At 50.4% G+C, this 14,185-nt stretch overlaps 1 protein-coding gene across 2 annotated transcripts in view; it reads left to right on the top strand.

The window, feature by feature from the left end:
- Positions 1 to 14,185, top strand: part of ASTN2 (astrotactin 2) — a 312,197-nt gene that overhangs the window by 75,168 nt on the left and 222,844 nt on the right. For both annotated transcript variants that reach the window (XM_065853591.2, XM_071817431.1), the window contains exon 3: positions 3,668 to 4,052. In XM_065853591.2, the coding sequence (XP_065709663.1) occupies positions 3,668 to 4,052 (385 nt within the window). The remainder of the gene's footprint in view (positions 1 to 3,667; positions 4,053 to 14,185) is intronic.

Here is a 14,185-nt window from a genome sequence, read left to right as displayed (position 1 = left end):
TGGCATCAGGGTGCAGCTCGCTCCACCTCTCTGAAGGTGTGGGGTGCGATGTGGTTTTTGTGCGAGGTTTGTGATGGGCTAAGCCTGGCTGCTCCCAAGGACTGTCCTTGGAGTGATGGCCCTGGGTTGTGAGAGCCCCGTTTTCACCCAGCAACAGGTTGGTTGTGATGAGGCTGGTTGTCAGCACAGTGATGGAGGATAATTGGGTTTGGATGTTGTGTGGGAGCAATAGTGGCTTCAAAGTTAGAAAAGAAATAGGGATATGTTTCCCCCCAAGGCAAAACTTTGCACTGGTGTTCAGGTCAGCACCAGGCTGAACCCTGTGCTGATTTACACCGATTTTGCTTTGAACGGCTGTGCCAGGTCCACCCTGCTCCAGGGACCATTGCTGACTGAGGAGCCCGGGCAGAGCTGGGAAGGGCCAGAGCCTGTTGCAAGAAAGTTTGTCCAGACCCCAGAGGAGCAGCAGGACTCCCTCATCTTCCACCACTTTGATAGAGAGGGATGTTGGTTTGTGTCAGAAGCAGCACTTGCATCCTCTTGCTGCTCAGAAATTGTTCAGCATCTCAGACAGATGCCCGAACAGTGATTTCCCTCCAAGTCATCAGCCTTCATCATTTACATGAGCATCCAATCTCTTGGGCTTTGAGGTGGCTTCTTCCATCGGTTTTCCTTCATGCTCCAAGTAAGTTCTTGCTGCTGTCCTTCTGCAGTTTGCACCTGTGCCACAAGCCCTGCAGTTCTGCACATGCATGGGTTGCCCCACCAGCCTTCTTCTCGTCCTCTTCCTCCTCCTCCTGTCCCTCCTCCTCTCCTGTGGTCTCAGCGACCCTCTGGTGCCCCACGGCTGCTGCTCGACTGGCGCGGGGCACGTGGGAGCACGGCAGGAAGGACATTACGTGGGAGAATATGCATGTTCACAGCTCAGAGGATTAAAGGCCCGTGTTCTTATCACTGCAGAACAGAGTATTATAAATCCAGCCTTAGAATACCAAATCCCCGTGCGGCTCGGCCATTGTTTGGGAATATTAAAAAGCTCGGAGACAGAAATAATCAGTTTCCGAATGACACATTGTCAAATAAAACATTTCTCATATTATCCCTTCCTTCTCCTTTCTCTCTCCTGCTCCCTCAGTTGGATAATTTAACATGAAAAATACATTAAAATGAGGCTGGCTTGAATGCCTCCGAAGTTCAACACTTTTTCTTTTCCCCAGGAAGCTCTCCCAGTGTGTGAATTGTGGTCAAACCAGCAGCTGCCGGCACAGGGTCGGGACGAAGGGAGCAGGTCGGAGCTGAGCCGCTGACTGTGAGCTCACCCGGGGGGCTGGCATGGGTACCCCCAACTGTTCAGGCAGAGAAGGGGCTGTTTGTTTCAGTGGCTGGTGGAGCAGAGACCTGTGGCTTGTCCCCAGGGGATTCGGGAACCACAGCTTGACTGGGAGCCCTTGACTTGCTTGAGCCCAGCCTTGAACTGAGCGGGGAGCAACATGTGAATAACATGTGCCTTTTTGTAATTTCTCCCAAGCACAGAGATCTTTAATTTAACACACTGACAGGTTTATGCGCTCCAAGACATTTCCCAGGAGCAGATGCGAGGTGAGCTCAACCAGGCAGGGACCCGGCCCCGGCGCTGCCGCAGATACCCAGACCCCTTCCCTGGGTCCAGCCAGCAAAGCTGCTCCTTATGCGTGGTTTTCTTGGTCACCCTGGCCTTTTCCGAGTTTTTTCTGGCTTGTCTCCAGTTGTGCTTTTCCAAGGAGGGCAAGTGCCTGTGTGCCTGTGGGTGCAGAGCGGCAGGAGCAGCCCTGCTCTGCCCAGGGACCCTTTGCAGTCACAGAGAGCACCCAGGTCTGAATGATGTCCATCTGGGCAACTCGGGAGCTAGGTGGTGATGCCCTGAAGAAGGCTTTTCCTAGGAGTCAGGTCCATGTTATTCTGAAACCCTCCTGTAATGGGAGAGCCCTTGCTTTGCTAGAAGGATGCCAGCATTCAAACTGGACTTGATTTTGTAGTGTGGTTCATCATGTTGAAGTTTATGGCCCTGCTGTGTCCTTGTCACCAGGCCTCCCTTTTGGAGGGTTGGATGTACTGTCATTTCTCTCCAGCAAACTGGACTTTCTAAGAAAATGGTCCCAATTTGGTGGTGGGGGGTGCAGGTGGCTCACGCTGGGGGGCTCCTGTGATGCTCTGGGGTCTCTGTGCATCAAGTGCTGTGCAAACCCGAGGAAACATGTTTCTGCTCTTCCAGGTTGAGGTGTCCACTCTGTTTCTTGCTTCTGAGCATGGAAGGGCAGGTAGGATCCTCATCCCACTGGTCCTTCATGTGCTCCAGTACTGCAGGGTATGAACCTGACCGGCTCAGCTAGCTTCATCCTTCTCCCACACAGACATCCCGAAGCATCTCTTGAATGTTAAACCACCTTTCCTGATGGCCCTTATCCCCTAAATTGGAGAAGTCAAGCTGAGCAATGTTTTCCTGAATCCCTGAGCCCTTCTCTCACTCGTACCAGTTTTGAGGGAGAGGTGGGAAGGTCCCAATGGGAGATGCTGGGCTGGGCTCCTCTTGCAGCAGGTCATGGTGCTGGGGTGGTCCTGGGATGCCTCTCCCCAGCCAGCTCATTCCATGAGCTGCAATTTTCTATGCCACCTCTTTACCACTTGTCCTGTTTAGGAGTCGGAGCCGTTCTCTGGGTACAGAACAGTGCTTCGTATCAAATGCAGATGAAATATTTGCACGTCTCCACTTTGTTTTTTGCGTGCTCTATAACACTCTGGGCTGTGGCATCCCCTGTGCCAAAGAAACGCCTGCCCTGCCGTGGCTGTTCCACATCGTGCTGCAAAACCCCAATTGCTCACGATGCTGCTGGTTTACATGCCCGTCTTTACTTATCTGCCATGGGATAAAATTGCTCCGGTGCTGCGCAGATGAAGAGGCTGGCAGCTGGCACAGGCACAGCTCCTGCTGGTCCAGGGCTGAATTAACCTCCAGAGCAGCCAGAGGCAGGGCTGGCTCCCTTGGGAGGAGAGGCCGCTTCCATGGACGTACAGATATTTAAGAAGTTTATTTTTTTTGGTAAAGGCTGTATTAATTTGGATGGTACTGTAGTTTAGAGCTGCCTTGAAGAAACTTCGGAGGCGAGGGAAGAGGGGAGCTTTGCAGAGAAGGTCTTGGTGTAGAATATGTTGTGCTGTGCCCCCAGGGCTGCAGCTGAAATCTTGTTGAAATCACAGGCATATCACAACCAGAAACAACAGAGCAGGGGCAACTGCACCCTGGGGAGTGGTGGTTACACAGAATCACAGACTAGTTGGGGCTGAAGGGATCTCTGGGCATCGTCTAGTCCAACCCACCTGCTAACACAGGTTCACCCCGAGCAGATCTCACAGGAAGGTGTCCAGGTGGGTTTGAGTGTCTCCAGAGAAGGAGACTCCACAAACTCTCTGGGCAGCCTGGTCCAGTGCTCTGGCACCATCGAAGTTGAAGAAGTTTCTCCTCGTGTTTAGATGGAACCTCCAGTGCTTCAATCTGTGCCTGTTGCCCCTCATCCTGTTGTTGGGCATGACTCAAAAGAGTCCGGTCCCATCTCGGCATGCTTGTGCACTGTGCATCTCCTGACCCATCCCTGTGCATCTCCTGACCCGTTCCCTTTGCTCTCCTCCACAGGGTGGGCTGATTGCACTGCTGCTGCTCCTCCTGGTCTTCACGGTGGCCCTGTACGCCCAGCGGCGCTGGCACAAGCGCCGCCGCATCCCGCAGAAGAGCGCCAGCACCGAGGCCACCCACGAGATCCACTACATCCCCTCGGTGCTGCTGGGCCCCCAGGCCCGCGAGAGCTTCCGCAACTCACGCCTCCAGGCCCACAACTCGGTCATCGGGGTGCCCATCCGTGAGACCCCCATCCTGGATGACTACGAGGACGAGGAGGAGGAGGAGACGCCGCGGCGGGCAGAGCCCAGCACCAGGGAGGATGAATTTGGCAGCCAGGTGACGCGGACACTGGAGAGCCTGGGACGGGGTGGGGAGGAGAAGCCCGACTATGAAAAGAAAGGTTTGTGGCTTTTCTCTCTCCTCTTTACCTTCTCCCTGTCCTTCAGCAGGATGTCTGTCCGGTGTGGTGTCACCTAGAGAGGGTGCTCATCCATACATGCCCTGTTTCCCCAAAAATAAGCCTTAGCATGATTTTTCAGGATGCTTGAAATACAAGCCCTACTTCAAAAATAAGCCCTAGTTACAGTTCAGTAAAAAAATCAATTTAAATGGTGTCCAGGTAGTTATACATGTAAAAACGCAAGCATCTTTTGGCACAAAGATTAATATAAGACCCTGTCTTATTTTCAGGGAAATAGGGTAGCCCTGTGACTAGTGCTTGGCTCTCTGGGCTTTGGTCCTGAGCTGTCATCGGCAGAGTGGTTTGCAGATCTTGTCTTGGAGCTGCCCTTCCTGAGAACGGAATCACCTTTGGATGGTGTTGGGGAAACTGAGGCACAGTTTAGTTATTCTTTAACTGCAGATCCAAGTTGTGCTGCTGGACCATGGTGTTCTGCTCTGTGCAGTTGGGGAACTGTCATTGTGAGGGTTGGCTCTGGGTGCTGCCCCAGTCTGTGTGCAAGGATGGAGGGACCGCAGGCTTCATAGGTACAACCGCGGGACCTGGGGAGATCTCGGGGACTTGTCTGCTGCACAGAGAAGAGCAGCACTTTCCCCGGGGTGTTTTGGCTAATGCGCACTTGATTGCGTACATTTGTAAAGTCTGTCTTTCAGAAGCTGCAAAAACTACCTTTGCTTATTGAAATGTCATTAGAAAGCATTTAATATTGTTCGCCTGCAATGCACAGCAAAATGCATTTCAATAAACAAAAGCAAAGTACATTAGTGCTAATTGCTGAGTGACTCCAGCAGGAGCGAGGAAGGGATGCACCCGCTCCCTCCATGCAGAGAAGGGGCTTGTGGGGTGATGCTGGACTATCCCCCCTTCTTCCCATGAGGGATTTGCATAAAGATTGACCAGTCCCTGTCGGAGCAGCCAGGGTGACAGTGCTGGGGGGCAGGGGTGGAGACAGGGACTCTTCTTGGCTCTGCGGGGGGAGACTGTGCAGCTCTGAGCATCGGAGCCAGCAAGAGCCCCCACAGTGCACCGTGCCTGGGAGGCAGGTGCCTGCGTCTGCGACTGCTCTAAGTGCTGGCTGAGGTTGTGTTTCTTCCACCCTTGAAGTGCTTTTTATTCTTTCCCTTTTTAAACAAGGTTATTACAATGGTGATAGTTATCATTGCTCAAACAAACACAGAGGTGCCCAAGGGTCCATCTGCCGTCCTTGAGCGCTGGTCTGATCATCCCTGTTGGCATCCCCCTTTTTGTACGCCTGGCTGTTACTGGCCCCTGGTGTTAAGAGATGTTTCCCCAACCCTCTGTTTGGTGAGAATGAACAAATGAAACCTTTCATATATCGTAACATATCGCTGCCTTTTTTTATTCTTTCATATTCTCTTCTTTGTTTTGCCTTTCTATAAATTATTTACAGTTGTGTGCGTGGGGAAGACAGCAGTAACTGCATTTCAGTCCTCTTCAACACATGGTAGTAAACAAGATCTAGGGCAGAATATTAAACTATCTGAGGGCTTCAGGAATTAGCAATAAAGAATTTCTTTTACTGACTGAAAAATCCCCCCAAGCCAGGGCTACAAGCTGCCTGTGGGGCCAGGGCTACCCCAGCCTGGGAGATATGTTCACAAATGCTCCCACCAGTTCAGCTCGTGATGCTGTTGGGCTTTGCACCTTGGATCAAAGCAGGTTTGTGCCTTGCCTGGTCTGATCCTTCCAAACCGTGCTGTTCACTGTGTGTTTCCTCCCGGATGGGCACTTTTCCTTCCTGGATGAGGCTTTGCTTAAAGAGTCAAGCTGTGGTATGCACTAGTTGCTCCTCTCTGCTGAAGAACGAAGTGACTATACTTCAGATCTAGGATTTCTACAGCAGAGATGTGAATATACGTGCTGTGGGCTTTGCACTTCCACCTGGTTTGCCCACGCATGGATAACGCGGTGATTTGGGAGGTGGTGGATGTGCCCGCGAGCAGCAGCTGCAGCCGGGATTCCCGCGGGGATGCGGCAGGTGGGATGGAGAAACTCCACAGTTGGTGTGAGCAGACACTGTGTACCTGGAGATCCCCGGGGGCTGGAAATCAGTTCTGCTCAGGTGCGGTTTTACAGGCAGGTTGAAGATGGATGCAGCAGGGAAGACCCAGCTGGAGCATGGTCTTAGCTTGATGATAGGGTCAACCTTCCCGTGCCTGGCTGCCTTGGCCAGAGCCGCCAAGTTTTGGTGCCATCACCAGGGCTGTTTGAGGAGCTGTGTCAGCATCCTGGGGAGTCCGTCAGCACCCAAGGGAAAAGCTCTCCTTGCTGCTCTTGCAGTGTAGCATTGTGATAAGGCATCAGCTGGGACTTGTCAGCGGGCTCCAAAAGGTATCATCGCTGGGGCTGTCACTAGAAGCTCTTTCAAGTGTCACTTCCCAGCATTAATTACCAGGGATGGCAAATTCGATGAAGATGGAGCATTTCGGCTCGCCCTCCACCTGCCTGCGCTGTTCGCTTTCCCCTATGTGCCAAGCAGTGATTGATTTGCAGGTGCCGGGTCGTGCTGACGGCAGGCGCTTCCCATCATTTGGGATTCCTGCACCCCACGCTGTGCAGCTGTTGGGTTCAATCGCCCTTTCCACAATAAAGAATATGGTTATTTTATTCCCCACGTGGAGCTTCTGGATGTATCAAGTCAGGCAGGGAATTGCACTGGGTGACTCTGCTATGTACAACCCTGCAAAATGGGAGAGAAATCCCTACCCGAGAGGTCAAACAGCACAAATATTTTACAAATCACAGGCGAGCAGAGCATGGATCAGTGAGCCAGACTTTCCTCCCAGGTCTCCGGCAGGGTTCTGCAGCGATGCAGATGGGAGGGCTGCTCCCACACGGTGCCGGAGCATCGGAAGTGAAGCCCAGCGCAAACAAAACACGGGAGCAATGTGCTGAATAATGACACCTAGCAACAAACGCGTCTGAGTGATAAAGTTAATGAAATTACAGGTTCTGACCTGATACTGGGCTCTGCTGTGGGTAGATAAACAGCAGGGCAAAGATGAGATGTTTATTTCTCCCTAGTTGCAGCTGTAATCTGGATGCGCTGTGCAGGGCCATTAACATTATTACTCTTATGCAAAATCATTTTTGACTTGGGGGAAAGGAAAAAAAAAAAGAAAAATCCCTCAACTACCTAGAAAATGGAAAGCTGACAGAATTAGAATTGCAGCAGGAGCACAGACTGACCTGATGACATTGCGCAGAGCCCAGATGAATTTAGACAGAAGAAGAATCTGAGGCAGTTTCTGAAGAAAAGTAGTCTTTTTTTTTTTAATTAATATCATAAAATGCAATGGAGCGAGGAAGGAGGCAAGAGCCAGGCAGTCCTAATTAGCCAAAAGGGTCCCTTTGTGCTGGAGTGGAAAGGGGGCTGTGCCATCTCCTCCCAGTTTTGGGTTATCCCTGGCAGTTTTGAGGTCTCTGGGGGTTTGGTGCCTGTGGGTGTGTGTGGTGCCAAGCAGGGTCTGCAGACGTGGGGTGCAGTTCCTGGGCTTTGGCCTTTGCTGGGGAGATCCCTGTGTCCAAACCCACCCCCTGTGCTTACATAGTGTTCTGCGGTTAGCGGGATTTGGGTAAATTCATGCAGGTGGTGTCCATCCCCTCGTTGCCTCTGTTCTCACTTCTCCAGGTAGTTTCCGGTCCATGCTCCTGATGATTTCTGCTCCTCTGACTTTCCCGAGCAGATGGCCTCAAGCTCCAGCCCTTTGGGAATTCTTAACTTACTTTTCTCCTTTAATATACCTGGCTCTCATTTTTCCCAATGTGGTTCCATCCTGCAGCAGCAGGAGCCCTGTGTCTCTGTCCGTCAGGTGCTATTTGAGGGGGTTTGGCCCCTGGTCCATCGCATGAAGCACCGCTGCATCCCCAGGTGAGACATGTTAGCTGCACAGAGATGAAGTCAGTACATGAAAGCAGATAAAAGTCCAGCAAGCATCATTGTGGGGTTACCCACAAGTTCCCTGGCAAGAAGACTTTGCCAATCCAAGTCTCCTAAGGATTGGTGAGAAGCAGAAAATAGGTGTCAGACTTGAAAATCGAGTATCTGCAATTCCAGTCCCGCAACAAAGGATCCATCTTTATTTTCTCAGTTTCTTTCATGTTCAAAAAAAGGACTTTTCAAGCGAGCCTTCGTGCTGGCTTCACAGACTCTGCAGTCTGGGTATGGCCTCCAAGTCTAGACAGGAGACAGGACTTATTATCGATGATACCGATGATTAATACCGTAGGCATATCAAAGGTGTGCTTGTGCAGTCATCTTGAATTCATATCTCCTGGACTTTCTTCTTACCTGCTGTGTTAACTTCGGTAAACCTCTGAAGTTTTTCTTACTTAATCCATAGATGCTTTTCTCTGCAGTGATAGCGAGAGGCTTTTGAGCAGGCCTGAAAAATGGACCAGCACCTCAGGAGAACCTGGAGATGTAGATCCAGCTCTCCTCTGCCACTGTCTGCTTTGGTAATCCTGGTCATGTCACTTAATGGTCCAGTCATCATCTGTGAGTTGGAGAGGGGAGCCAAGCAGCATTCTAGAGGTGTTATTTGTAACAAATGCATGAGGCTTGCTCTATCTTGGAGGTGAGATGTAAAGACAGGGCCAGAGACGATGCCTTTGTAAGGTGCAAAGTGATGGTGTTCTCCTCCATGACAGAGACAGGAGAGCCCATGGGCAGCAGGAGAGAGATAACCAGCCTGATATTGCCATCCTTGAAGGGATGTCCCCACCTGGCTGGGCACATGGCTGGCTGTGACAGGGACATGTCCCCTCCCTGGTGCCCACACCACTGTGCCAATGCTGGAGCCGCTACCTTCATCCCGGGTAGATGGATGCAGTGCCACCCTGAATCTGAGCATTAACCAGAGGCTTTCTGAGCCTTTAATAAATAAAACGATGGCTTAACGTTCGCTGGGGCTGGAAGCTAAAATGGGACAATACGTCAGGACGGCATCTGATGTGTCTTAGGGCTCTTGTCTTCTTTTCAGTGATTCGATGGGATCGTGACCCTCTTTGTCCATGATCAGCTTTTTCCAGCTCTAATCCCCTCGAACTCCTTGCGTAATTTACAGAGACCTTTGAAAATGTATGTTCACGTTGCTTGCTCTTGGAAAGTGGTTTTTAGCAGTCTGCTATTCCTGGCTGAAAAACTCAGCTGCAAATTTCAGCTTTAAAGAAATAGAAAAATAAAAAAAAGAGGCCCAACAGGGTAGGAATCAAGTCCCAGTTCAGGAAAGCATTTAATCATATGCATAGCTGGTGTCTCTAGTTATCAGAGAAATTAAACATGTCTTTAAGTCCAACATGCTTAATCCCAACTGATTTGAGTGCATTAATGGAGAGAATAGGGGCCCCAGTTGCAGAGGCTACAATGGATATGCCACTGGGTCTTTCAGTTCTATAGTGATGCCAACTCTGACTTCAGTATTGATTTGGAGATGTCCACACCTGCCTGGGAAATGCTTTGCTTTCCAGAGAGATAAACACAGGCATAATTAATATATTAATTGCTTTTTGAGCTCTGGAGAGCTGCCAGGCTGGAGTTTTAGGTTTGTTTTTGATCATCTTATCACACCGGACTGGTTGCTTCCATCCAAAATTTGGGTTGTCCCCATCAACATGAGGCAAGGGAATGATGAATGATGGTCTCTTGGCCTGATGGTCCTGTGGGACACACTCCCCCTCCATTACACCCAAAAAGAAAGTGGCCTAAGGCAGCACCATAGATGTATGTGAGTCTGCTCAGGAGGTGAGACCCACATCCAACGTGCCTCCAGTGACCGGTCAGAAGGGATGGGGAAGCTGGTGGTCTCCTCTGGTCCTGCGTCTCCCTGGACAAGGGAGGTGCTGTGTTGTCATGTGCTTAACGACTGATTAAGATTTAAACACCTCCCAGGCTGGTCAGGGCTCTTCTTGGCTGTTGAGAAAAGGCTGGTAGGTTGGATTTCTTGATGTGGTTTTCTTGGTTTTCTCCCCACCCTTTGCAGCATTGCACTGATAATTTCGTGAGACAGAGGAGGGAAGAAGCAGATGGAAAAACTGCTTCTGATGGTGCTGTAGGGAGTGGAAGAAAGAAGGGGTGTTGTAACATGCCAGCGTTTTGCTGAGCATCCCATAGGGATGGTGGTTCCCTGGAGTCCTGCTGATTTGTCCCCACGTTGCAAGACTTGGGCTGGTCTCATGGCAATGCTGTGTGACATCCCATGCAAGAAGCAATGCCCTTTACCAGCCCCTGCTGGGTGACTTGTGGCTCCTCAACTCAGCAACAGCTCTTTCAGCCTGGGCTTTTGCTGGGTCGTGTGGGCTGCTGGTGCCCTGTGGAGATGTCCTGGCAGATTTGTGTGCAGGTGTCCTGATTCCCCAGGTGTCCAAAGTGCTTTTCATCCAGGCAAAAATCACAAGCTAACAGAAGATAGGCTGTGAAGTTTTGGCTGTCCAAGGAAAACAAGCCATCAGGAACTATATTTATATAAATGCCAGGTGCACATTGTTGATCGCTTTGTGCATCACTATGAATGATTGATAAAGTACTACATTATTTAAGGCCTAGCTGGGTTGTAGGCCAGTTGTTGACCGGGATTAACTTTGATATGTTTTTTTTAACTTCTTTTTTTTTTCTTTCCTGATGCAAAACGTAAAAAATAATATGGTGGCTGTTTATTCCCCTTGGGAGACCTAGAGGGATCTCAGATGTTCTCCTCTTTCCGAAGTTTCCATGCTGGATTGCATCTTGCAGCTACCTTGTGTGAAGTGCAGAGGACATGGTAGAGCTTCAGCTCCATGCTGTCACCATGGACCAAAACCCTGCCACCGGTTCCTGAAGTCAGGTTGACCAGAAGATGGTGTGGGATGAAGGAGAACATCCCAACATTCTCCATTTCTGCTGGAAATACAGAGATGTGGGTGCTCAGGATGTGTGGCTCGGAGCTGAAGCTGCTTCAGGTCCTGTTGCCTGCATGAGAGCAATGGGTTTTTCTTGTACATGATACTCTCCGTACATCTCACCTTGGCTTTTAGTGGCATTGTGGCTCCACGTGTGAGTGTCCCTCTGTCTTGGGCTGATGCGTTTTATGGGGAGGGGAATGGGCAGGCAGCTCCTTCACCAGCTCTTTGCATGTCCTCTTCGTACCGGTCGTGTTTTACCTGGCTACGGCACCAAGACAGTTCGTTTTGTCAGCTGGCTCCTAAGAAAGATGGATTGAGGCTGGGCACCTGCACTGATATTAGGTCTGCAGGCACCTTTCAGCCCCATTTATCATTAGGCAGCGACCTACCCAAAGGGCCAGCGGGAGAAGAAACTTATTAACAAGGTGCTTCAAATCAATCCTTTCTGACGGCCCCGCTGAGTTACAGCGTTTGCTGTGACTCGTCCTGTGGGTCTGTACTCAGCCTCACTCCTTCGCCTGCATGGCTTGGCATTGGTTTGCTGCTGATAACCTGGGCTCTTCAGGCAGTTCTATCAGCTCCAGGTCTTCTTCTGAGCCAAAAAGCTGCTGTTCGGCTCCTTCGTTGTCTGCACCCGTGTGCTTCTTACTGTGGGAGGTGGTTGGTCCCTGCTACTGCAGATGGGGTTGTTTTGGTGGCATTTGGGCCATGCATGTCTGGCTGGAGCTTCTTGGCCGCATTGCAATATGGGCTTTTGGTGGCTTGCCTCCAGGTTAACTTTGCTTCCTTGTTCTCTCCGGCACATGGCACGGAGTTGCTGATACCGGGAGAGGTGTCACCGTGCCTGAGGGGCAAAGGAAATGCTGTTTCTAACTGACAAATTCATTCTGCTGAGCTGTGAGATTTGTTGTGGTTGAGGCTGGAGAAGGGGCCATGATGCTGTGTTTCCCACCCACATTTGCTGTTCCCAGAGCCTGTGCCCATCCCTGGGGTGCTGGGACTCACTCGTACTCACCCCCCTCCTGCTTTATATATGGCAAAGTGTTGTTACCTCCAGGTCCATCATCCAGTGCAGGCTCCTCAGGCAGGAGCAAGATGAGGCTTCCTCCTACCCTTGGTGGGTCCCCATCCCAGCTGGATCCCCGGAGCAGGTTTTCTCCTGTTTTTGCAGAGTTTTGGAGATATGCCCAGGTCAGTGCTGTGCTTTCTCTGTGCTCTCCTCCACGCACCATTAGCCCAGGCTGCTCCATGTGCTCATTACCACCAAATCGAGAAGCTTCCTCTTGAGTGTTCTTATTTAACTTTCCAATTACTTTATAACTTGAGGAGCATTAGCTGCTTCTGAGGGTATACCTATCTTCCCCATTCCGCTCTGCATAAGTGAAAAAGTTATGATATCTCATAAAAAAGTACGTTAAAGGTTTTATTGGAGTGGAGAAGGTGGGAAGCAGAGTCTCTGGAGGTTTGCACCTTCTTAGTGCTGGGGCAGGGAGCAATGGAGCAGGCATCATCCCATGGCCAAAGGCTTTTTCTTCCAAAATAAATGGGATAAAGAGAGGAATGCTGCGTACACATTAGGGGAGGGCTGTGCTGGAGAAGTTTTTCCTTCATGGAAGAGCTGAGGCTTCCCTGGTCAGAAACAGCTCCTGGGAAGGTCGAACCCAGCTGGCAGCAGACCAGGGAGCGCAAAGACCCGTCTGCTTTTGAAAGATGCTCATGATGCAGAGCTGGCAGGCAGAGCCAGGGACCGTTGGACCGCAGCTCGTAAATGTTTGATCTTTTGTGATGTGTTTATAATTCTATTGCATTATCTTAATTATCAACATTGGAAGTCGGGACCGTGGCTGGAGGAAGCGAAGGCAGGTAGAAAGGCAGGGAAAGGGTGACGAATAACTCACTGCCTCTGTCAACGGGGACGCGATTGTGGTCGGAGTTGGAAGCGATGCTATTAATACAATGCTTATTCATTTCCTATAATAAAAAAAAAAATGGAAGTGCTTTGCAATTACCCAATTCCGAATGAAATTAACATTCCGTGGCATTTTCCAGTAAATGGTTAGTTTGCACACATGAGTGGAGGCAATTAGCTGGGAAGCGGTTGAGCGCCGTGACTGGAGAGAGGATGAAGAAGGGTCAGGGCAGCTGTTGCTGGGAGGGACCTGCCATGGGCTCTGGCCCCTGATGCTCCTTCCTGGGGGGCTGGGGGTTCCACCAGGTCCTGCTGGTTTTAGGAGCAGCTCACCTGGCTGCAGCAAGGGCCAGAGCTGCAGATGTTATCTCCTGCTTTCTATACATGAGGGGAATGGAAAAGCAAAGAGTGAATGCGGGGCCAGAGGGTTGTGGGGTGCACTGGTGCTCCCGGGTTCCTCCCCCCCACTGTGGGACCCCAAACCTCCATAGGTCTCCATCCCCCTCCCATGTTGCACCCCAGCCTTTCCTGCACCCCCTCTTCCCCATCCCACACCTCAAGCTTTATTAAAAACCAATGGAGACTTCTTTCTTTCAAATTTGTTAAACTACTGAAAACTTCTGATCCTATCAGGGTATTTTTTTCCCCTGCCTCATGCCAGATAAGGACTGTGCTGGCTCCAAGCCCAGAGCTGAGGGTGGTGGGGAACGGGGTAGGGAAACAGTCATCTCATGAATATATGAAGGAGGAAAATACATTTGTTCAGTTTCTTTCGAAGGAGACATCTTGAATAAAACTTTATCTCTTCTGCTACCCTCCCCCTCCAATTTGCAATTGAAATCAGATTTTTACGTATAAAAATCTATTTTTGTAGTGAGAGATTTATTAACATATATAATAATCTACTAATGTATTAATACCCACGTTAAAAAAAAAAAAGAAGTATATTTTCTATTTTAAAACCCAACAAAAAGGACCGGGAGAGAAAAGAAAAAACATCAAGATGGAATACAAGCCTGTTTTCAAAAATGCTCCCGGGTTCCCATATCGCACTGTTGCTGCATCTGAAAACCCCTCTGTGTAGAAGAGCTTCTGGGAGCGAGATTGATCCTCCCTCGCACCGCGCTGGCAGGCTGGGCTGGGGGCCAGCGCCGGCGGAGCGCGCCGTGCCGCGTAAATCATTTCCCCTGGTGGGTTCGCCTGAGGATGCTTTGGAGATGTATGTGTTGCAGGAGGCGCTTGGTGCCCTGATGTACGGGTATGT

Source organism: Patagioenas fasciata, chromosome 20 (assembly GCF_037038585.1).
Source record: "Patagioenas fasciata isolate bPatFas1 chromosome 20, bPatFas1.hap1, whole genome shotgun sequence".
Taxonomy (NCBI): domain Eukaryota; kingdom Metazoa; phylum Chordata; class Aves; order Columbiformes; family Columbidae; genus Patagioenas; species Patagioenas fasciata.
This window is presented reverse-complemented; position numbering and strand designations above follow the sequence as displayed.